Source organism: Vigna umbellata, chromosome 4 (genome assembly GCF_029865625.1).
Source record: "Vigna umbellata cultivar VRB3 chromosome 4, Vumbellata_1.0, whole genome shotgun sequence".
NCBI classification, from domain to species: domain Eukaryota; kingdom Viridiplantae; phylum Streptophyta; class Magnoliopsida; order Fabales; family Fabaceae; genus Vigna; species Vigna umbellata.
Genome location: NC_142168.1, coordinates 36,760,940 through 36,786,944, shown reverse-complemented (window position 1 = coordinate 36,786,944; position 26,005 = coordinate 36,760,940). Strand labels below are relative to the sequence as shown.

Below are 26,005 nucleotides of genomic sequence, written 5' to 3'. Positions count from 1 at the left end.
TTGTTCCTTAAGGAAAACATCAAGGTCTTAATTTAAGATTAGTCATCAATAAAAGTCACAAGACAAGCAGGGCATTTCATTAAAAAGCTCCAAGTGCTCTGACACATGTCCACGTGTTTTGGTATTCAAGTCATTTTAAACACTTCCCCCTACTGTTTAATATGCTAAATGCCAACCCCTTTTTATTTTTGTATCACTAAACCCTCTCGAGCCATACCCACAGCCCTTTCGACTAAGTAACAGTTTGACACATAAGTTAGTAGAACAATAGGAGGGTACTTTGAGAAAGAGTAAAACTGCACGAGTGAAATTATATTTACCCTAAAGTTTATTTAGCTTATTCGGCAGTAGCACTTCTCACCAATATCATACATTTTAGAAAAAATCACCATGGTTCATGTCATCCTAACTGTATAATAGGTCTTGTACTCCTAATCTTAAACAAGATATACGAAAGCCTCTAGCCCAATATATACGACAAAGAAATTGAGTCGTTAGTTACATAAATAAGGACTCAGCATGCAAACCTTTGGAGTGATTAGTCATTTGGGAAATATTAGCTAATAAATTTTACATGAATTATGGGCTGTGTGTGAAAAATCAACTCTATTATATCCTGCAGTTACTATGTGGAGGTACATATGCAAAAAGCCCTTTTTGCTTGCACTAAAAAATTAACAATGCATAAGCCAAAACTTCCTTGTGTTGAAAGTTGAAGTTCAACTTCAGCATAAAGTGTGGGGTTTGAAAACTCTTGACTATTGGTCATAAGAATCTATCAAGTAAAAAAAAAGGCACTGCAGGTGCTTTCAATCTCCAACAAATTATAAGAACTACCTGAAAACGAAAGGCAGTACCGTCTGCACCACAATAAGCAAGCATGCCTAACATAATAAAAGCAAATCCATCAATTTACAAAATTGTAGTAATGATAATGAAGTAATTTAGTGCGCCGTTATGATATTGAGTAAACAAATGAGGACAAATTTGTCATTACAAGAAAGTCCTTCCCCCAGAAATACTAACGGTTACTTTACAGAGTAAGATCAATAGTACAAAAGTATTTTAATGCCAAAAGTAAAATATTTATAGCAATAAGATTATATAATCATATTGTCAATGCATACTGAAAAACACACCTGTTAAACGTGACACTTGAACACTCCAAATGGCAAAAGATGCATATGAAGAACCGTGCAACCCAGGTTGTTTTTTTCCACTGTATATTTCTCCAGTGACAGGAAAGTCATTTGCAGCCTTCGCCAAGCTAATGGTTCTCATTGTTCCATCTTCAAAGGACATAATGATGCAACTAGAAAAAGTACCAACAGAATCATTCTTCGTTCATTACATTGACGATTTAGACAGCATTTGATTCAGTTAAAATGATGTATTACCTTGGCTTTGACAGCCAATCCAAACTATATATAATTCTCGGTGCAGGATGGAGGCTCCTCAAAGGACGAAATGGATTACTACAAACAAATTTCCATCATAAAGCAAACCATTGTAAACAAGTTTACCAGACACAGGCTAAATGCAGTTCCTCTGTAAACAAGAAATCATACACTTTGACTTGGAAAGATACAAAAATATAACCTTTATAGTGTTGAAAAAAGCAAAGCTAATTGTTAAAATTATGATTGTTATTATATTGCTTTTGGGTGTATTTACCTAATCTAAGGGTTGAGTGTTATAGGGTATAACATTTCCCTGGAATGTACTCTTTCCTTTTTTTGTCATATGTATAAAAAGTGCATCAATAGCTTGTATTTCTCAATTATAGAAGGTAAAGGTCTATGGATACTTGACTCAAGTACCTCTAATCATATTTCAGGTAATCATTCTTCATCCTCATTTATCTCTTCCCAAAACTTCTCCACCTTGTTAACCAATGGATCCAAAGTTACATATGAAAGAATTGGTCAAGTCCTTTATCCTTTTTTAAACCTTAATTATGCCTTGTATATTCCACACTGCTAGTTAACTAGCTCTTTAAATTGTTTTGAAACCTTTGATGTTGATCCCTTTGACACACAGGAACATGATTTAAGTTGTCTAATTGGTGAGAAGCATGAATCATGATACATCATTATCTGAAAACAATCCCACCTATGTCCTGCTTTGCTAGCTTGACTCTAAAACTTTTGCATGGTTGTTTGGGTCAAGTTGAAGATAATAGCTTAATGTTGAGAATGTTAAGTCATCATTTCCAAAATTAACTGAAAAAAAGTTATAGCACAACTTTCTCTACCATTCATTCACATATTTCATATTTCAGGACCAAGTCATGCCACATCTTTTGCCTTTAGATAATTGGTAACCTTTATTGATGAATTTTCTCATTGTACTTGGGTTTATTTAATGAAAAACATATATGAACTTTTGCCCATACTCATGTCCTTCTTTAATATTATTAAGAACCAATTTGGAAAAAAAAGAACGAAGTCTTCAGAACTTACAACGATAAAGAATAGAATATTATACATTCGACTTCTTCCTTCTTACCTTTATAGGGTATTTTACATTAGTCCACTTATCCTCACACATTACAACAACATGGCATTGTAGAGAATAGGCACATCATTGAAAGTGAAACTCTCTATTGTTGAATACAAATGTTCATGTACATCATTAGGGAGATGTAATTATCATTAATTGTTCTTTCAATAAATATAATGTCTTCTTCCTCTCCTGAAAATGAAATGTGTCACTCCATTATTTTTCCAAATGATCCTTTATTTCATGTCTCACTAGGATGTTTAATTGTACTTGTTTTGTTCATAATGTCTCTAAAGGTTTAGACAAACTCTTGGAAAAAGCTATTAAATGTGTTTTTCTAGGATATTCTCATCTCAAAAGAGGATATAGAGGTTATTCTCCGACTACAAAAAGTACATGTCAACAGATGTCACATTTTTAAGGACACCTTTATTCTTGTCCTCCATGGAAACTTTTGTTTCAATCAGCAGGTTCTCCTTGTAAAATCCTTTGCTCGTACGATGATTTCAACTTCTTCTAACTCCAACTCAAATGAAAACCAAACTAACAGTATTCCACCACCTCTCCTTTCATATCAACGCAAGACACAAAGAGCTCCTCCACTCTTGCTAAAGTCTCTCATGGTTCAAATACTCCTCCAACAACTTTCTATGCCATGGATCCTTTTCCGTCAACTCTTTTACATGGCTGTACTTTAGATTGGCCTACTATTCTTAAGAAATGTATGTGTTGTACTCATAATGTCTCTGAATAGGCTCATGCTAGGTATCATTACCATGACATGAAGATTTTATTAAAAATAAAAAATAAACGAAAGAAAAAAATAAAAGCATGGCGGACCACACCAAATCCATGATAAAATTACATCACACGCATGGCAAAAAATACCTATTATGAATAAACTAAGTAAAAACATGGATGTATCGATCAGGAATTTTTAGTTCAGATTGAGACACTATTAGATTCCGGTAATTGGCCTAGTTCTGATAAATCAACATAAGTTAACTCAAAACTAGCCAACTTACAATTCATGGTGGTTTGGTAACAGAACCAATCTACATGCTACTAAAATCAATCAAGAGATCAGTTCACCATTTTACAGGTCTGAGCCAAGTTTTATTTGCAAAAAAAAATTGCATCATTCAAAACAAAATTCGTAAGTTCTATCATAAAAATGTACTAGGAGTCCCACATTAAGTAGGATAAGCTATTTGATGTGGCACTTAAACCTAGAAGTTCTACCGCCTAATGGACTAGTCTTTTGGGTTAGGCTCTCCTCTTTTACTCAAGTTCTAACAATTGGTGTGTTCATTGAGAGTTGCGCTACCAAAGGTCTTACCTATAGGCTGGATTAAGGTGCAAACCAAGAACTTACAGATGAGTGAAGTCATGTTGAGGAGAAATGGGATAAAGTCAGTATCGAGAGTGAAGCTGCTGTAATGGATGTAAGCGCTTAAAAGGAATGACAATGTTAGGAGTCTCACAATGAATAGAATAGTTACTTTATGTGGTACTTAAGTCAAGAGGCTCTTTTAGCTAATGGTTTAGGCTTTTACGTTGGACTCTCCTCTTGAAATTAAGTGCTAACAAAACTTTATTGTAATTAAGAAGATAGAAACTAGCATTCTAGTTTAAGGGAGAATGAAACATAAATATTACATATTGACGTTTAAAATTAACTTAAAAAAAGAAAGAAATAAGATCACAAAGTAAACAAAAATAGAGGATGAAATAACAGACTCACCGCAGGTCCCAAAACTTCAGACCTTCATGTCCAGCAGTTACTACTATATTAGAAATCTCTGGATCCCTGGAATATTATAACAAAATCTCACATTGCATTCAACATGAGGGTAAAAAGATGTCCAACTGATTTATACATAGATTAATTCAAGTATATGATGTTTGCATGTTTAATAAACTAATGTTTTTTTGTTGACGCAATCTTCATCAGAAAACAATGGTGCATGAGTACTCCTCAAACAAAAAACAATTGACTTACAAACCATATCCAGACAAAATTGGTGGTATCATTTTACTTTTCAATAGGAAAGAGTTTGATTAAGGAAAGAAACCAGCTAAATCAGAATTAGTATCCTCTGGGAAAAATTAAATAAGAAAACGGAAACAAATCAGTGATGGGTATGCACCAATCATGAAGGTGGACCTAGTCAAGAAAGAGGTATGTAGCACAGATACTAACACGGGTACTGGACACAACTAAGATGCAGACACTTCAACATGTGTAATCTCCAAAATATAGGATTGGGGGACACAGATCTATATATGAATTATTTAAATTGGAAATCAAGATTTATGTATTTAAAATAATACATGATTTAAATATTTGTGATCATATATGATTTATTTCTTGTTTCTATAACCATAATTGAAAATCCTTCAATAAATTTATGAGATTTTAGAAAATCATTGTGTTCGTCCTCATTAACTTTATGTTGGAGCTGTGTATAAAATTATGTTAGAGAGAAAAAAATGTCTTTTAAATTGGACACTTCACTAATACCTGTCCTACGAGTGTCATACGTGTGTCGGTCTCTGATACATAGGGACACACCATTTAGGAGGTGTGTATGTTCTTAGAAAAGAATGCATAAAGAAGGTTGAGTGCTACTAACCAATCAAAAGGAGCCCAGGCAACCGTTCAAATTGGAACTGTATCTCCACCAAAACAAAGCAGAGGCATTGTATCTGCATATTGCAAATTTTGTCAATAAACAAATAAAGTATCAAATTATTTTTCAATATAGCTACCTTCCCTGACAACCAAATAGGTAAATATGAGACAAACACCAAGTAACAAAAATATTACCATCACATTTGGATGAAGAATTTATACAAAATTTCCACAAAGCAACCTAAACAAATATAAAGAAAATTACACTAGAAGTGATATACATTGTGAATAAAAAGGTTTTTTTATGACAATAAGCTTATATTTAAAAATAAAAAATGAAAAAAAAAAAAAAAAACAGTGCTAGAACATCATAAATTGTAAGTACAGGATTATTGGAGGAAAAATACTACGAAAAAAAATTAAATGCCTCCCTTTTCCATAGTGAAACTTCATAGAAAAACCTATTTCCAAATTATTTGAGCAAGCAAACCTCAATTTAGAGAATAAAAAGAACATAAATTGAGTATTTAAGGAGTTGTACCGTTCCATCATGGCAGCCAGCAAGTAAATAGTCATGCGGGGATGTAACTGACCACTCCACTGTGAGTGGAATGCTGTGAGATCAGATGATGGACTAAATTAAACAGCATTCAAGATACCAAAAAACACAAATTAAACATGATTATGTAAATTCAATAATATTCTGCAGCTGAGTTCCAGCTTTTAGCAGTCTCCAAAATGGATAATATCCAGTAGCATTTCATTATTCATGAGATTACCACTCTAGTCACAAACAAGCTCTAAATATGACAGAATTAGCACCAAAACAGTGAATCAATTTAGTCTGAGACTCTTCAGGTGTTAATGTAGTGGCAAAGCTAACTTCCATAAGAGGCTACTTGGGAGGACAGATCCTCCATTAAGAATCAGTTCCCTGAATTCAACCTTGAGGACATTGTCATTTCAGAGGGAGGGAGTACTTTTAGGAATAATTTCAAGGAGTATAATAAACCTGTGTCAGCAGGTTTATTACAGGAGAAAAAGGAAAAAGGGTTCAACTGTAATTTTGGTGCAGAAAACTGTGTTAACTAAATTAGTTTGTTTTTAGTTGTTATATAGCATATAAATAACTCTTCTTTTGTTTTGGGAGGCAGTGATCTTGATAATTATTTTAATTGGATTTTTCCAGTGTGAAAAGAAGAGTGTTCCTTTTGAGGTATACTTTTTATACCTTTGGTTTTGTGTGACTTTGATTCTTAAATCAACAAAGAGGAAATTCAGATAAATATCATTGTTGTGAGTATAACTTGGTTCTTCATTAGGATTTTGAGTTTTTATTGAATAGAGCCCTAAAAGATACCTTTGTAAATCTCGGCGCCTCAACATTGAGCATTTAAATACCGGCTCCAATTTAATAAATCGCGGATCAGTCCCCTCTCTGTGCATATAAATTGCTCTCAATACATGAGGAAGAGGAACCTCCCACCTGCAATGACAAGTGAAAACAAAAACAAAAGTCACCCAAGTCAGTGTTTGTTAGGTTTCTTAAGAGCAAGAAACCTTGAACACTATTCTGGTTTAACTCCAGAAAACGAAACACAACAAAGAACACTGTTTCTTTATTTCAGAAAAACACAACAATGTACAATACGTTCAAGGAAGCCTGACTTCCTCCCTCATAGGATGTGCAGATCCTGTCTCAACTACAACAATACAAAACGTCCCCCTGACAGACACTTATTGCCCCTTGTATAGCTAAATCCTAGCTAACTCCTAAAATAATCTGCCTAACCACTCCCCTTCCATTCTATTTTATGTTCAGTTTTTCTCCCCTTTTTTCCTGACATAAACCCTTAAGACCCTATCAGTGTTCCTCAAAACAAAGATATATCCAAATATAAACACCATAAGACACATGAATAGAGGATATAAGTTTTCATGCACAAATTGAACAATTTACTCTCTACCAAGGCTATGATCAAAACAGAGAATTCATACGTCCCAGACCATGCTCAAATTGCTCAAGTTGCACAATTTACAAAAGAAACTCAATTATAATTTTGTCCCAGCTCATAACGTAATTACTAAACAAAATGAAATAAGGCACAAAAAAGAGGACAAACTCTACCTCAATGCAATGATAAAATTTTGGACAATTGACTTCAATTCCAGCCCTTCAACAATGGAACTTTTGTAACCATTCACAAGATTTAACCCACTATGTTGGAACCTTCTACATGTTATGTGCCCCTAATCGAAACCCCAAAACCTTGTAAAATAATTGACAAATTACATTACCAAACCTTAACAATAACAAATCACCCCAACCCTAAACAATGACAAAGTCAAAAAGCTCACCAAGAAACCTCGACCAAACTCCGTCAACGAAGAGAACCGCAATGCCAACCCTCGATGACAATCCCTCAACACCATGACAATGTCAACGACGAAAGAGTTCAAGAAATAGTGAAAGCTGAGTGAAGGGCAGTCGAAGTCCAGGAAGAGCACACCAAGAAAGGGTGGGGAAGAACAAACCAATGGAGGTAGGGCAAACCATAACAAAGTGCGAATGAGAGTGAAAGAGAAAGAATTTCTCGAAACTGATTTGGGGGAGGAACTCCAAATTTTGAACTTATTTCATCGAACATCAATATATTTGTCAGTAAATAAAATCTAATATACATTATCGACGGATACATTCGTTAATAAATATAAGGTTTAATAATTCAAGGTATCCTTATTTTTTTTAGGAGAATCTCAATTTTGTGCTGTTTTTTTTTATTTATCAATTGGGTCCTAATTTTGTAAAAATTGCAACAATTGGATTCCTACTGTTAAATTAGACTCAACAGCGTTAATGTATGGTGACATGGCTCGCTGACGTGGAATTTTATTCTTTTATTAAACATTCAACTGAACCACGTTATTACTCTTAACACATCATCATCTTCCACTTCCAAAAACCCTAACATTTCCCCTAATCCATCATCAGAGCACCAGCCACCTCAACGCCAACTCCAATCCCGCAAAGTCGAAACTCTGCAAAGTCGAAACCGTGACCACCTGGTCTCCATGAACGCGGAACCCTCGCGCCTCGCCATTGACGACCTCACCGGTACCGAAGCGAACCCTCTCTCCGTTGAGGATGCTGCCTCCCATGCCGTCACCGTCTCTGACGACACCCTCTTCATCGACGTTGACCCCGACCACTCGTTCCAAGCCTAAAGCTCTTCTTGATCAATTTCCAATCGAGGCTGGATGTGGATGTGGATGTGGAGCTACCCATGCTATCGAAATCGTTGTGGATGTGGATGTGGATGAACTGGACGGTGAGGGAATTCTCGAACGGAACAGGTATTCGGAGGTAGGGAGCGAGGAAGACATTGTAGCCGCTCCAGATGAAGGAGGCGAGGTCGGCGGCGAAGGCCTGATTTGGGACGCCCGTGGATAGCGGCGAGGGGCATTGTGTACGCTTCTAACACTTGCAAGTTTGCATCTTTATTTTCTGATTGATGTTATGGTTCTTTTTTATGTATGTGTGTGTATTGGATTTTTGGGGAAAAATTTATGTTTTGTACCAGAAGAGGGATGATATTGGATTTTTGGTGCCTATAAGCTGCTTGATGTATATGGTAAGTATCCTTTTGGGTTATCTTGAAAATGTATCATTGAACTGATGATTGTTATATAGGGTCATTGATCTTGCAGATACCGTGTTTGGGAGGATGAGATTAAATTGCTTGATGGAAAAAGCATTGTTCTTACCCAGCGAAGCAGGCAAAGGAGTCTTCATGATTTTTGGGAGGAATGCCAAAATGATGAAACTGATGATGAGCTGGGAAGTGAACTCAGTGAAAGGATGAAAGTTACAGACTATTCTGAAGATCCCTTGGTTGTGCCAGACAAAGAAGATGGTGGTGCAACATTAACTGTAGCAGATTCTAGTCGCGATGGTTTTCCAGATTTTATGATTGATGGTGATGGTGTGTTAGAAGAGATGGGTGATGTGTTATCCATTTATTTGTTTTTAAAAAAAATACAAATATCCACGTCAATTAAAAAGTCAGTTCAGCATGCCACGTGAATCACGTACTAACACCGTTAGGTTCAATTTAACGGCAAGGACCCAATTGTTGCAATTTTCATAAAAATAGGATCTAATTGAGACGCCGAAAAAGAACAGGACCAAATTGAGATTCTCACAGAAAAATAGGGACCTCTTCAATGATTAAACCTAAATATAAATCAGCTAACCATTGGTAATTATTATTTATTGACATATCTTTAACTGTCAAAAAAATATCTATCAGAAAATCACGTATTTCCTCTAAGGTGAGAACTAACTCAATCCAATTGTTTGGAGCAAGATTATCTACATACATGCACGTGCAACGTTAATTTGAAAAAAAAATAAAGACAATTTTACCAATTCGTATTCAAGCAACAATAAACTATCGTATTTCTATTCATCATACATAAAAATAAGGATTTCTCCCGCAAATTTTCTTCTTCAATTACCTTCAAATTCATTAAAAAAAACACGGTCATCACCTATAAATTCATCAACTTAAAATGTAAAAATATGTAGAAACAAACATTAAAAAAAACATTTTAAAAGCTTATTCTAAATTACAAAAAGTACCTTTTTAAAATATAATTGACTTTCTTAACGTCCAATTAAAATAGATCGTCAAATTTCACCATTTAAAAGCTAGGTTTAATACCTCTTTTGGTCCCTCGAAAGGGGGCAAAAGTTCAATGTGGTCCTACCTTTTTTTAGAAGTTCAATGTGGTCCCAACTTTTGTAAAAAGTGTGCAATCAAGTCCTTTTTGGAAACGGCGTTGAGTTTTTAACGGAGCAGCTGACAGGGTGGACTGAAGTTAGCTACGTGGCTGTGTGTGGGTAATACGTGGCTGTGAGAGGGTCATACGTGGCTGTGAGAGAGTAAATGTGATAATATTACTGAGGTTAAGAAATCAGAAGTTAGGGTTTGAGTTGTAGAGAAATTGGTAATTTGAGATACGAATGGCTTCTTCTGAAGGGTGTTCGTCGTGTTCGAGAAGTTGGGGCAAAGGATCTTCTGGGTGGTCCCATGGTTGTGGTGTGAGAGGAGGTGGGATAATCCCTACTTGTTACTGTGGTGATGTTGCTGTAATCAAAGTGGCGAGAACTACGAAGAATGCTGGGAGAAATTTCTGGGGTTGTCCACGTTACAAGGTTTGAAGTATACCCTTTTGAGTTAAAGTTTTTTTGAATTGATGCATTTGTTGATAGATTCCCTAACTTGGTGAATAACAGGGTGGATCTTCAATTGGCAACTCGTGTAACTTTTTCAAGTGGTGTGTTGAAGAGAAAGTTGATGAAAAAGATTGCACAATTGTGAGGAGGATAAGTCAGCTGGAAAATTCAGTGAAGGACTTGCAGAAAATGATGAAGATCTTAGTTGTAGCTTTGTGTGTGTATATTGTGGAGTGCCTTGTTCAGGTTCTGTTTAGGTTGATTTAGTTAGATTGTAACATCCTATGTTTTGAAAGGTGTAAGATCAATTAAGCAATTCAATGTATTACGTATTGACTATTTTAATGAGTTAATTTCAGTGATTAATGTTCAAATCAGTCCCCCTGATGTTTTAAGAATGTTGAAATCAGTCCCCTGATGTTTTAAAAATGTTGAAATGAGTCCCCCATTTGCTTTAAAACTGTTCACAAAGGTCACCCCAATAATGCATATGATGCTGAATAATGGCACATAAAACAAATACATAAAACAAATACATAAAACAAATACATAAAACAAAAACATAAAACCAGTTTCATTCATTACGACACATAAAAGAAATACATAAAATCAGTTCAGTAAGTAAGTTAAGTATCTATTACACCACCATGTAACAAATAGTACATATTACACCACCATGTAATTTAACTATCTAATAACCCAATTTCATCTAATTATCTTTTCTTCTGACTTTGCATTTTGTTGGCCGGGATGATTGGGGACTTGATGGCTGTGATGGTTCAGGGGTTGGGGAACTTGGAGGTGGCTGTGATGGTTGTGTTGTTTCTGCTGGCTGGGGCTTTAAAGGGCAGTTATTCTTGTTGTGCCCCATTTGACGACAAATACCACATTTTTTCCTATGGCCACCAACACGCATTTGAGTGTGATCTTTAGTTAGCTCCCATGCTTCCAACCTCCTTTTTTTCTTTGGCCTCCCAGGCATCTTCCTGATCAGTGGTGGTAGTACATCATTGAAATTTGTGGTTTCCCATAGTAGGTGGCCATTGAGTGGAAAAATTATGGACGCATACACCTCTTCATAGGTGGATCTTGTGAACACATTGGGGACAAAAGTCTGTGGATCAACGTTGGAGAAGTTCATTGTTGCAATTGCATGACAGCATGGAATGACACTAATCATCCACTTTCTACAGCTACACTCCTTTGTGTCCAGGTCCAGTGTGAACTTGTTCCCAACTGATGAAGTATGTCTAACCTCAAAAATCTTTCGTGCAGACCAGCTGAAACAAATGAAGCACATCAACAATGTAGATAAATAACTTGTATATAAAATAAATTGAGTTATATTACCTTGGCACCCAAAATCTTGACAGATTACATTCCTTCTCAAGTCTCTTCTTTATCTTTGGGCATATTGTGAAGTCCATAGATGCCACCTTGGTTCTATTGGTGGCCCACCTTTTCATGAGATAAACTCTGATATCCTCCATCATGGTTATAATAGGTTTTCCTCTTGAATGAATAAGAACACTGTTGAAAGCTTCACTGATGTTGTTATCTAGTGTATCAGTCATTGCTTGACCTGTGAAGCGAGATCTTAACCAAAACCTGTTGCACACTTAAATGGGTTACAATGCATCAGGGATAGTAAATTGTATGTAATGGCTAATGGGTTACCTCGGGGGAATGCCTATGAGGTATTTATATGCTTCAATATTGACTTCTTTAATTTTCAGCATCTCTCTCTCCCAAGCCTGTGGATATGTGCTTGTGGCAGCACTCCACATCAGATTTTTTAAAATTTGACCACCAAACCTTTTCCTAAAGTTTGCATGCAGGTGCCTCATACAGAATCTTTGTTCTGCCCCAGGAAGAAGCTCTTGGATAGCTGGGACCAACCCCTGCACAAATAATTTTAGTCATAAAACAACATCCTTTAACAAAGCATTAACTAAAATTGAATATAAGGTGTATATTTACCTTCTGCTGGTTTGACATCCACGTGCACCCCCTACATACTTGACTACCCCCGAGGTCTTGAATTAATAATTGCAAAAACCATGTCTAGTTGTCTTTGTTCTCCACTTCTACTACTGCATAGGCAAGGGGTAGCATTTGATCGTTTGGGTCCCTACCAACAGCAGTGAGAAGCTCTCCCTTGTAATAACCTTTCAAAAAACATCCGTCTAAACATATAATGGGCCTACAACTTTTGAAGCTGTCTTTACAAGCTTTCAGACAAACATACATTCTTTGGAAGATTGGGTCACCATTATGAGAGTCAACTTTAATCTGCACTGTTGAACCTGGGTTACACCTCAACAACTCATGTCCATAGTCGTATATCCTTTTATACTGTGCTTTGAAATCTCCTTCAAGTTGTCTTGTGGCAATTAACTTTGCCCTTCGTGCCTTGGATATTGACACATTTGTATTCCATTTTCTTAATGCTTTAGTACGAATATCATTCACCTTTAAATTAGGATTGTCAACTAAAGACCTATCTATTTCTTCACTCAACCACTGAGCATTCATTAGTTTGATGTTAAGTTGCCTACTACAACTGTGAGTATCAATTATCTTCCTTAATTGCCAAATTTTGCGTGATGGCAAGTACCCACAGTAAGCTACCCATGGGCACTTCCCTTGGCCACCCATGCAGTGCACCCTCACCCTACGCTTATCATTCTTCACAAATTTTAGATCCCTCCCAGCATGAACAGCATACCTTCTAATAGCATCCTTAAACTCTTCCTTCCCACTGAAAATGGTGCCCACTTGCCACTTGTAATCTGCCATGGACTTCTGTTTTGCATATTTTGAGAAACCACCCATACATACTCTATCCTCGTAGTCATCCTCCTCACTTGAACTGTTTTCAGGAGTTATAAGCATATCAGACTCCCAATCATCATCTGACAAACCCCTGCATTGTTGTTGGGTTTCTTGATCATTGTCTGCATCCACATATTCATCACCACTCAGATCATCCATTCCTGGTTCATCATCACTGTCCACGTCCACTTCCAATTCTTCTTCAGTATGAAGCTCCCCTCCATCCTCAATGTCCGCTTCCAATTCTTGTTCAATATGAACCTCCCCTCCATCCTCAATGTCCACTTCCACTTCTTGTTCAGTAGGAACCTCCCCTCCCTCCTCAATGTCCACTTCCAATTCTTCTTCACTTTCAACCTCCCTTCCATCCTCAATGTGCACTTCCACTAATCCATCATTTTCAAGCTCAACTCTGTCCTCATTCTCAACCTCCACTGCAACCTCAACATCTTTTGCATCCTCCTTGTCATCCTCCCAGACATTTTCATTCTCAGCATCCTCCTTGTCACCCTCAACATGTGCTTCTCCTCCAACGTCACTACCCTCACCACTGTCTGCTGGACCTTCACATAGGTACAAAATCTCATTGTCATCATTTTCTACAATAGCTGGTTCGTCCACCCCATGCACAACATACATGTTCACTTTCCCCAAATAATTAGTCACCTTCATCATGTTCATAGCTCCTTTATCATCCACTACAAGAAAAATCGCATTTATATACGGCCGAAATCCGTATATAACATCGAAAATCCGTATAAAAAGTGGTGTTATATACGGATTATATACGGTCAAAAATCCGTATATAAAAAGGGCGTAGATAAGATTACATACGGATAATCCGTATGTAACTTATATACGGAATATCCGTATATAAATTATATACGGATTATCCGTATGTAAATTATATACGGAATATCCGTATATAACTTATATACGGAATATCCGTATATAACTTATATACGGATTATCCGTATATAATTTATATACGGAATATCCGTATATAACTTATATACGGAATATCCGTATATAAATTATATACGGAATATCCGTATATAACTTATATACGGATATTCCGTATATAAATTATATACGGAATATCCGTATATAATTTATATACGGATATTCCGTATATAATTTATATACGGATATTCCGTATATAAATTACATACAGCTTGACTTGAATAGCAGACCTGGTCATCCAACATCCAAAAAGAGACAATTTACAAGACCTGCCCATACCACACAGACAATTCACAAGACCTGGATATTATATCCATTCACAAATTTGATAAATAAATTAAGTCTTTAAAACCTACAAACATGCATTTCACATTAATCATAACAAGAAAGTTTACATAATTGTTAATCATAATAAGTTCAAATAACATGAAAAAAGTCATTGAGGGAATAAGTGTGAGTCATACACATGTCCTACTTCTAAAAACATAACTAGTAATCTCCATAAACAGTATCATCTTGTGGTTGATCTGTTGGTTGCTGTGGTTGTTGTGGTTGTTGTGGTTGTTGTGGTTGTTGTGGTTGAACATTAGCTTGTGGCTGATTCTGGGATTGAAGAAATTGTTGTGCAATTGCGGCTGCAGGAGGTGGAAGATACTGCATCATGACACCAATAAAGCCTTGCAATTGAGAGTTCATCTGTCGAAGTTGGTCATCATGGGTTGATACTAGTGTGTGGAGGTTAAGAATGTCCTCTGCAATCGGTTGCTGAGAAGAAGATGCCTGTGTCTGTTGTATGTAACTATCGACACAGTCATCTTGAGCACTGACATTTCCAATGCCGTATACGCGTCCCTTGTACCTTCCACCAGCAACATCCAACCAACATTGGTTCCTCAATCTTTCCTCATCTGCAGGGTCTAGGGGAGCACATGTTGAAGCCCCAACGGATGCTGTCTCAGATCTTATTTGAGAAAATCTGGCTTCAAACTCTTCCTGTTAAATGAATACATGATTATCGTTAAATAGATAGACCTAAGAATTATATAACCTAATAAAGAATAAGTTAGTAGAAACTAACATGTGTCCGCCTAGACCTTTCATCGACAAATTCTCCTGTTGATGCTCGAATATGTGTCTGCTGAAATATTTCATCAACATGCACTGACCGACCAAGCTCCTGTGACTGCAAGCAAAGAAGATGTAAGTTGTTAACATCAAATATTTTTAAAGTTTATCCGTATAGAAATGTAAAAATAAATTTATATGTACCAGACGAATTGCATGCTCATGCACGCTAATGGATCCCCCAGTGTGCAAACAACCACCCTTGTCAGATGTCCTGTTCTTTTTGGCCGTTTCACATTTTTCTCCAAAAGACCATTCCAAACAATATCCCCCATCCAATCAGGTTTTTTTCCTTCTGTTCGAGCTTTTTTAAACATCTCAGATAATCTATGAGATGCTTTTGTGTGGAAATTTTTTTTCACCTTTTCTTCATGGTTAGACCTCCATGAAACCTTTCTCTGTTGACAAAAAAGATGAATATTGGATAAGATAATTGAGGACCTTAACATTTAAAATGAACTGTAGTACATAATGTAAATGAACACAAGTGTACCTTAAAACGCTCAAAGAAAACATCTCTTCGTGTTTGAGGTATTTGTCCCCATGTCACCCATGGCTCATCAAACTGTGCCTTGATGGTGGCTGTGATTGCTTTGGATGCTGTTTTTGTTGGATAAAAGCTATACCAAAATAAAAGTCAAATATTAGAATAATACAGTATATGCTTGGAACATTAAATTGATGTTTTCTTACCCTCCTCCAATAGGTGTAATGATTGGACGATTGTTGGAAACATCTTCAAAGTCATTGGCTGCTGAACTTGAACGTGGAGGGTTATCCCCTATAGGAGATGGTGATGGCATATTTGTGGGAGTTGTTGGGTTAGAACCAACATGGGGGGAGGGTGATCTCCATTGATCAGCAGCAAATTGTTGTGAACTAGGTGTGAAAGGAGGAACTTCCAACGAAGGTGGAATTGGTGGTGGAGTAGGTGTCAAACCAGGAACTTGTAATGGTGGTGGAACAAATCTAGCAGTGGAGGTAGAGGTAGGTGTAGATGGCTGACTACTTGAAGCATTTACGTTATTGAAACGGTTTAACAACTTGACCATATAAGATTTCTTCTTGCCCTTCTCCTTATCTGATTTTGCTGAAGGTGGAATAGGAGGGTCACAACCATCTGATGCCATATTCTTGAACAAAAATCAAATTGTGGGGTCAATTTATTTTTACAATTGAATGGAAAGGAAAAGTAAGAAAAGAACATTTTGTGTTATTATGATATTACCTATTAAATGTGCAGGGAAAATGTATTGAAATTGCAAAACCTATTATTGAAGCCTTGAAAAGGAAAGGTGCTTCTACTATGGGATTTGTTGGTTTCTATTGGGGTGGTAAGTGGCATATATGGGTTCTAATTATCTCAAGGTTGCTAATTCCTCATATATGGGTTCTCAAACCTTCTTCCTCCAAACATAGCAATTAGAATCCTTAATTTCCACCAAGTGACAACATCTGTTTCTCTCAAAATATTTAAGCAACTAATAGTTAATCCCTTCATAATCAATTTGATCCACACCTTGGATATTCAAATTCGAGTCCTGGCTTAAAGGATATTTACTTATGATTGCAACTCACATCTTCCACCGTGGTTCTCTTCCCTAACAGCCTTTACATCTCAAAGAGACGGTTCTCTTCCATGTGTCCAATCATCTCATCCATTTGTACCACATCAGCTTGATATTTTTCTGATTATTCAACCAACAAATCTACACAATCAAAACTCCATCCCAAATGATCACCTTGCATACCTCACACATTTCCCTTCCCACTGATTCAACAGATCAGACTAAAAAATGACAGAAACTTGCTGTCCCAGAAACTTATCTGTATAAAGAGTATTCTCTGCTGAAAAACTACAAATAACATCACACTTGCTTAATTACATTCTACTAATCATCACATGGATCTCAGTTCCAACTAATGTATAAACATACGAGACCTTCTCAAACACAGCCAAACACAAGTATACATCTTTATCTGCAAGCATTATGCAGTTTTCTGGTTCATATATATTATACATTATCCACATCCCTTTTGTTATATGTTTATCTTTGGCTCATTCAAATAGTTCAAAAATGATTCTGCATGCTCATTAACAAATCAGATCACTCTTAGATGTTTATTCATTTGATTAATTGAATGTGATGTTTTACACTGAAGGATTTGAAAGCTGAGGATAAGGTGGGAGATGTTGAGTACCAAGCAGATAAGACTACGAGACAATTATCTTTTATCAGAAGATTACTTAAAAGAAATCATCATAAAGAATGCACTTTTATTTTATCTGCACTTATTATATACTTTTTTTTCTTTTTCTTTTTTATTACGTCAATTTATCATTTTTACTCTCTTTAAATATATAAAAAGTTTTAAACATATATGAAGCGTTGAAAGACCTTTTTATATACAGGATATCATAATTTATGATTAATAGATTATGAAAAACAAGTTTTTAAAAGTAAGAGACAAGTCTCAACTTGTATGTCTGGTGCTATTCTGTGAGACATTAGCATGTTGTATTCCTATAGCTGCTTCACAGTCTCTTCCTGTTTACTGATATGGAAACTTGAGAGCAGAGGGAATATGTCTTTTCACAATCTTCATTTATTGAAAAACTAACGGACACTAGGAAACAACCATAACCAATTGATTAAAGGTCCTAAAAGCTGAATCCATCCCCACCTATGTACCCTAGTAACTAGGAGAAGATCCACGCACAGACATGTAGCATTTTGAAAAGGTTGTTTTATATATTACATTCATTCCAAGTATTTATGTTCTTGAATACGTATATACTGTTCTTGATAAAATTTAAGTGGATTAGAAGATTTATATAGATGTATATTGTTGAAGATTAATTAGTAGTCTAATCAAGCCTTTGCGAAGAAATCCAACTGGGATGTCGTATGGTTGAAGGATAGACATCATATGCAGAAGCTAATGTGTTGGTAATTTTGGCAGAGACTGATTGGGTTAAGAAGAAGATAAAAAATAATGAATTGTCTAGAATTGGTTCTGGGGAATGGGTATTTGGTTGAAAATTGATACCAGTTTTCTATTGGAGTGTTGAAACTTGTGGTGTGTGGGAATCATACACTAGTATTATGCTAATACCATAACCCATTAGTCGAGTAGTTAAGGCTTTAGTTGATTCAGAGGCTAAGGAGGGTGATACTAATATGATTGTAATGTTTCATACTTGTTCAAATTACGGCGTAAACAACCAATATTAATAAAAGGCATTGTGATTCAGAAGACAAAAAAAAACGATATATCCAATGAAACAGTTGCAGCAATTACAAAGAAATTTGTTTGGATTCTGAGACAAATGGTAAAAGAAAGGGCGGAAGCCCCAAGGCAGAAAATCATGCGAGGGGAAACAACACCCAGATAAAAGCAGAGTAATTATTAATTTTAAAAGTATAAAAGACAACAAAAAAAGATGGATAGATAGATCTACAGTTTGCAAGCAGGAGGTGAATAATCCAATCTTTTATATTCTTGAAGATTAAAATATAAAAGATTTATTTGTAAAAATCATGTGATGTTTAAACCAGTAAAGATATTACATTTTCATGAATAAAACAGTTAACTGAATTGTACTGAACTAAAAAATAGTTCAGATCAGTTACTTTGAGCTGTTTTTAAGTACATTACAGTTTTACAGTTTTCCTAAACTAGTTTATAGTTAACTATAAAATTTTACAATACAATGTAGTACAGTATGCTTTGCCCACCCCTAATCAAAATAACACGGAAATTGAAATTACATAAATGAATTCATCACTTCTTCTTTCTCCCCTCTACAAGTATGGGTTTATGATCACCCATGGGTACACGAACACATCGTAACTCTATTCACTACTAGAACTGTGAAATGAATCTTCATCCTCATCTTCACTTTGTCCCTCTTCACTGCATTCTTCTTCCGATTGACTTGTTTCTTCATCCATATAGCGTTGAACTGATGGTACATTGTTGGGGTCCACTTCTTCAAGACCGGCTTCTATATCTTGCAATCGGATAACTTCTTCAACTTGAATGATGTCATTAACATGTGACATTTCCTCCACTTGGTATGGCTCAATGGCATCTTCCTCATTAGAGTCTATACGACCTCTAGGTTTGGTCTTTATTGCAACACACCAATCCCGTTTGTCGGTGCGCGATGCAGGATATGGTACATAATACACTTGTTCTACATTATGTGCAATTATAAAAGGATCAAACAAGATATATCTTTTATCCATTCGAATATCCACAGTGCCATACTTTGAATCCACTCTTGTCCCTATTCTTGATGGATCAAACCAATCACAATAAAATAATACAATCTTCTTCTCAATGGTTGAGGTATTATACTCGAGCTCATATATGTGCTTAATGACACCATAGAAATCATCTTCACCCCCTTCTGTAAGGCCTTTAACATGAACCCCACTATTTATAGTCTTCTTGCCCTGGCTCCATGCATGGGTATGAAATTTATATCCATTGACAAAGTAGGTATGCCATTCCTTCACACATCTTAAAGGACCAAGTGATAAATCTCTAAGATGTTGGTTTCTGACACTTAAAGGATCGTTATGAACCTACAAAAATATATGAACCTATTCAATATAATTAAAAATGAATCAATATGTGAATAACAAATTTATGTCGAAGAATTTGATAAGTTGTACTTGATCCCTGAACCACAATGGGAAATTTGCATGTATATGTGTCGAACTGTTTGACTCTGAAAGTTGATAGGTATGTAAGAATGAGCTGTCCATAGGTATGAGAATATTCAGTCAATATCAATTTAATATGATGAAAACAAAATCCATAGACAAATGCAATTTATTTGGAGCCTTACTGAAGATAAGGTTGAACTTCATTGCAATTGATCAAGAGATGAACATGAGCTGATCTCAATTCTTCGTCACTTAGCCAATGAGTTGATTCCCTCCCGGAATGACGACCACCTTCGTCAAACACTGATAATGTTGTCCTTTCAACTTCAGTGTCTACTTCATTTCTCATGCTTTGTGGTGTTAACATAAAGTTCTTGAAGTAGTGTGAACAAAAATGAGTTGTTTCTTTGTGCAAATATGATGCCACTATTGATCCTTCAACCCTAGCTTTATTCTTAACTGAACGTTTTGCATATCCCATGAACCTACAATTTAAGAAAGTGGTATGTTAGTTTCAATATGTGTTGCATCTAAATTCAACTGTTGAATGAGATATTGTCACCTTTCAAATGGGTACATCCACCTATATTGGACCGGTCCACCAAGTCTTGCCTCATATGGAAGATGTACAGGGAGATGTTCCATACAACCAAAGAATGAGGGGGGGAATATTCTCTCCATCTTGCAAATAATGATTGGAATGTTTTCTTCCATCTTCCGAAGGTCGACCTCATTCAATGTTGTACAACATAAATCTCTAAAGAAATGACTTACTTCTGTAATGGGATTGAGAACATGAGTCGGTAAAGAACTAAACGCTATAGGAAGTAAGCATTCCATAAACACATGACAGTCATGACTTTTCATCCCAATGACCTTTCCCCTATTCACATCAACACACCTTGACAAGTTAGAAGAATATCCGTCAGGCATCCTAAGATCTTTCAACCACTGACAGACCTGTTTTGATTGGTCTACTGAAAGTGTATAATTAGCTTTTGGCTTGTACATCTTTCCATTTGTCTGAGTTTTGAGCTCCAAGTCTTTTCGTTTACAATACAAGCCTAAATCCATTCGGGCCTTTTCATTGTCTTTTGACTTTCCACTGACATTCATCACAGTATTAAAAATGTTGTCAAAAAAATTCTTCTCAATATGCATGAAATCAAGATTATGCCTTAACAAATTATCCTTCCAATATGGTAGATCCCAAAAGATGTTTTTTTTCGTCCAATTATGCCACTCACCGTATCCATCTATTCTTGGTGCACCATTTTCAGTTACTTTAGGATAACCATTAACTCTATTCCAAACTTCTGTTCCCGTCAAATATAGTGGCGCGTCTTCCATGTCCACTTCCCCCTTTTTGAAAGCATTCTTATTTCTCCTAAAGGCATGGTCATTTGGTAAAAACCTCCGATGAGAGTCAAACCACGAATTTTTTCGCCCATTATATAATCTAAAAGCCTTTGAATGCTCCATGCAATGTGGACAAGCCAATTTACCATGGGTGCTCCATCCAGACAGCATACCATAAGCAGGAAAATCATTAATTGTCCACATTAGCATCGCCCTCATGATAAAGTTTTGTCGCCTTGAAATATCGTATGTTATGACACCACTCCACAACTTTTTCAAGTCATCTATCAAGGGCTCTAGGTATACATCAATGCGTACTTTTGGATTGAATGGCCCCGGAATGAGACAAGTCAAAAACATGTAGGGTTTAGACATGCACATTTCTGGAGGTAGGTTGTACGGCGTGACAATTACTGGCCAACACGAATATGGTATAGATGACGCCTGCACATATGGATTAAAACCATCGGAGCATAAACCAAGTCGAACATTGCGTGGCTCAATGGAAAAATCACGATGTACTCTATCAAAGTGCCTCCACGCCTCTCCATCACACGGATGACGCAAAACACCATTTGATGACCTGTTGTGATGGTGCCATGTCATTTCTGTTGCAGTTTCTTTTGAGGCATACAGTCTTTGAAGTCTTGGAATTATTGGCAAATAGAACATGGATTTAACGGGAACTTTTTTTTTTTGAACTTGCTCCTGTCTTGTGTTGTTGATACCTTGGCTTCCCACAAAATTTGCATTCAACTAACGCTCCATCCATCTTACCATATTCATTATCATAGAATAGCATGCAACCATCCACACAACAATCAATCCTTTGCGATTGTAATCCCAGCTTCGACACTATCTTTTTTGCATCGTAGTAAGTTTTTGGTAAACCACATTTGTGTGGTGTTACATCCAAAAGCATTTTTGCAAAAAAATCTATGCATTGGTTAGGAATATTCCAATTGGACTTGCAAGCTAAAAGCCTCACACACATTGATAATTTGGAGTCTGATGCTCCTTGATACAAAGGCGTATTTGCCTCCAACAAAAGGTTATAAAACCTTTGAGTTTCTTCATTTGGAGCCTCTTCTATGTTAGAAGAATTTGATGCTTGGAAGGGTTGTCTTTGTATAAGAGCATCATGGACCATGTCTTCCATCGTCATAACTTGTTCATTTGGTTCACCTTCTGTCTCCACACCCCTGAAAGTGACATCATTATCTAAATCAGCTTCTTGCATGGTTTCCCCGTGATCCTCCCAAATGAAATAATTAGGCTTGAAACCGTTTTTATACAGGTGAACCTTCACAACTCTTTCGTTCAAAATCTTTGTACAATCGCACTTTGAACATGGACATCGAAGCCCCTCATCTCTTTGATAACGGTCTTGTTCACAAGCCTTAATTATAAACTCTTCAACACCCAATACAAATGACTCTTTCAACGCACCTCTTCCTCTATAACACCTATCGTACATCCATGAACGATTTGGTGGAACTTGATCCATGTTCTGTATACATATCAATTAACGACAAATTAGCCATTACTTAATCCAAGGCTAAATTAATTATGTATTACAAGTTTTCCTTCAAGGAAAAGTAATAAGAAAGTTCAACACTAAACAATCAGTAATTGAATTTCCATCACTGCTCCTTGAAAAGTGATGTTGTTATAATTAGTACACATGGTTGGATACTTTGGGGTGTTGTTTGTGTATGAAAAAGTGTCATGGATACACTTTAAAACCATGTATATTGTGGATATCTTGTTTTTAGCCTCTTGCATTAAGTATACATTGGTGGGGCACTTATCTATACTCTTTGACCAAGAGTGCGGGTAAGAGAGTATTGAGTATTCTCTTCCATTGTTTAAAGAGAAAAGAACGAGTTTTAAGTATGAGAGGAGTGGAAGTGAGGTTTGAGTGAGTTGGGGTACATGGGTTGATACAAATAATGAAGAAAGTAGAACTTTTTGGTGTCAATGCTGTGGAAAAAGATCATGAAAGAATAATAGTGTTAGTGGAGTGAGGAGATGGACACGTTACAAATGAGCTAGCAAGGCATTAACCATTATAACTGTTGTCTGTCAATCTATTTTGTTAAAGCTAACTTGTTAATGATCTTTGGCATCCTTGCAAATACATTTCTGACTTGCAAAATACGGTTGGGGATTTGGCTAAATGTTGAGGGAGAAAAACAGATTATGTATGTTAGTTGCATGAGGGAGTCTTTGTTATTTTCATTTTGTGTCCGTGGAAATCAAAGATTATGGTTCCTGTTCAGAAGTCTAATTTTATGAAGTTAACCTGTTTATCCAAGGAATTTGCTAATTGGTGGTTTTGATGGGAAAACGACTTATGGTGATCCATGCTGGTTAGTCCCTCAAGGTATTCATTGTTCTATCATGATCTACCACTCATTATTTATAATGTAGAAGAAAACAAAATAAAAATATGGCAGAAGGCATGATAGCCAATAGTAGAAACCAAATTAATAATTATATCTATAAATGCTAAATATATAAAATAGAATAGAAGATAAATAAATAGATTAAAGAAAACAAACTCATTGACTAAAATCCAAGAAAACATCACAACTCCAACATTATTTTGGGCAAAAAGATCCAAATAAAAGGTTAGAACCACTTACTTGAGTTTTGATTTCACTGTTTTACTACAACGTTGGGGGAAATTTTGACCTGATGATTAACATAAATCAGAGTCAAGACAAAGAACACTACTTATTACTACAAAAATGCTAGGACTATAACATTAAGCATACCTTTCAGGAATTGTGGACAATCTTCTTTGCTTCTTGGCTTTTCCCTAATCACACCTCCGTACACTACCTCCTGTAAATCACACAATAAACAGTAAAAAGAACAGATTAATGAACACATGTTACTGGTGTCAAATTTACCAAATGAACAGTAACTACAACTTTCAAACGGTAAAAGACACATGCACAAATGTTTAAACTCCACTGAAACAATCATATTCTATAATTCACAACAGTTGTAGCTTAAAATGCAGCAAAATGTGATGGTTTAAAGGTGAATTGTGCATATAGGCTTCTCAAGGACCATTTGAACATTGCACACAACTTTGAAATGACAACATAGACTTGCTCAATTGGTTAGAATACATAGACACAGCCAGTGGCTTCATATGACAGCAGCAGTTGCTTAAAATGCCGAAAAATGCATTGAAAACTTTTGCAGATTTAATAAAACAGTACATTCAAAGCTGGCTGGTTCAAATAAAGACTCAAAGAATGCCTAAACACTAGATCTAACTACAGGATATCAGCTAGAAGATTTAAAGTGACCTAAAACCACACAAAGACAGCAAGCACGGTGCAAACACTTTATTTAAAACTGTGACAGTTTTGAAATCCAGAATTTAATCAACTCAACCATTCATTTTTCAATTCTGTGATTGATTGGAGTTGCTATCCCTTGAGACATGCTTAAAATCATAAAAGAAACTTGTCTCAAGCTTTATACACAACAAAACTGAGCAGAAACAGTATTGACCAAAGCAGACCAGAAATTGAATTGGAGAATTGTGAAACAAAGACAAGACAAGCTACTGAAAGTAGGGAACTCAGGTATGCATTTTGCATTTTAGTGATTAACAAGAGTTGCTACTACTTGAAACATGTATAACAATAGTAAACACACTTGTACCAAGATTCAAAACCACAAAATCTGACCAACAACAGTGAGCACAACTTCAAACCAGTGAAGAATATTGATGCAGATTTTTGAAATCAGAGTGTGAGGAATTCAACCAGTCATTTTGCTTTTCTGAGATTAATATGAGTTTGCAATCAGTTTAAACACATTTAGACTCATAAAGCAGATTTGGTCAAAGCTTGAAACACCAGAAAACTAGACCAAAGCAGATTATAACAACTCAATGCAGAAAGTACAGTTTATGGACAGTTTGCTACTGGAACCAAAATGTGCAATGCTACTTGGCTCAACTGATCAAAGCTGGACATGATGTCGTTTCTTTATATGATCAATCAGAGAGCTAGCAACTACTTAAGGCACAACCAAATCGAAAAAGAAAAAAAAATACAGCTGAACAGAATCAAAATATTAATGACAGAATAACACTGCAACACTTTTGCACATGACTGGACAAAACTAAAATTGAATAAAAGTATTATATGTAAATACATGTAATATGGTTTCATGTTTTAAACACTTGAATTCGTCACACAAATTCGACATCTATAGTGCTGGTTTAATATGATTGGAACTGAGGGTAATTATCTAATGGTGACATATAGCTCCCTTTATCTAATGGTGACACAAATTCTTCTCCTATGATTGGAACTAATCAGTCAATATATGTATTCAATTTTATATGCATCCACATATAGCTCCCTTTATCTAATTAAGCTCATATTTTGAAATGCTTAAGGTTTATACCACCCTCTTATAGGCTTTCCCTGGTCTAAGGACTTATAATAGCCTTATTCAATACACAATAAAATACAACACAAGATCATTCTTTGATTTCTTATACAGTGTATGTATAGGATATTTGATAGGTCCTCTTTAACTGTGTAATTTCTAAAGGGTTGTAAATATAATTGGGAAAAGAATCAAGGTTAAAATGTAAGGTCTGGGGCAATCAAGAAACAAGAGCTGCCATTT

General features: G+C 35.9%; 3 protein-coding genes and 2 pseudogenes across 4 annotated transcripts; all 5 read right to left on the bottom strand.

The window, feature by feature from the left end:
• Positions 1-449: 449 nt before the first annotated feature.
• On the bottom strand, positions 450-7,768 carry LOC124826040 (uncharacterized; annotated as a pseudogene). Its single transcript, XR_015785529.1, has 10 exons — positions 7,496-7,768; positions 7,266-7,387; positions 6,498-6,623; positions 5,679-5,751; positions 5,333-5,378; positions 5,139-5,211; positions 4,247-4,312; positions 1,398-1,475; positions 1,140-1,312; positions 450-884 (listed from the first exon to the last, which is right to left on the bottom strand). The product of XR_015785529.1 is annotated as an uncharacterized LOC124826040 (transcript).
• Positions 7,769-11,085: 3,317 nt separating this feature from the next.
• Positions 11,086-12,163, bottom strand: LOC148200059 (uncharacterized). Its single transcript, XM_088112829.1, has 3 exons — positions 12,054-12,163; positions 11,727-11,984; positions 11,086-11,656 (listed from the first exon to the last, which is right to left on the bottom strand). The coding sequence occupies exons 1-3, from the start codon at positions 12,161-12,163 to the stop codon at positions 11,086-11,088; spliced, it is 939 nt and encodes a 312-aa protein (XP_087968955.1).
• A 2,500-nt stretch (positions 12,164-14,663) lies between these two features.
• On the bottom strand, positions 14,664-15,915 carry LOC148200058 (uncharacterized; annotated as a pseudogene).
• A 73-nt stretch (positions 15,916-15,988) lies between these two features.
• Positions 15,989-16,429, bottom strand: LOC148200057 (uncharacterized). The gene has a single exon (XM_088114005.1). It carries the CDS (start codon positions 16,427-16,429, stop codon positions 15,989-15,991), a length of 441 nt encoding a protein of 146 aa, XP_087970131.1.
• A 3,727-nt stretch (positions 16,430-20,156) lies between these two features.
• LOC148200056 (uncharacterized) lies at positions 20,157-21,888 on the bottom strand. The gene is made up of 2 exons (XM_088114001.1): positions 20,541-21,888; positions 20,157-20,463 (listed from the first exon to the last, which is right to left on the bottom strand). Exons 1-2 carry the CDS (start codon positions 21,716-21,718, stop codon positions 20,157-20,159), a joined length of 1,485 nt encoding a protein of 494 aa, XP_087970127.1. The 5' UTR covers positions 21,719-21,888.
• Between the last annotated feature and the right edge of the window lie 4,117 nt (positions 21,889-26,005).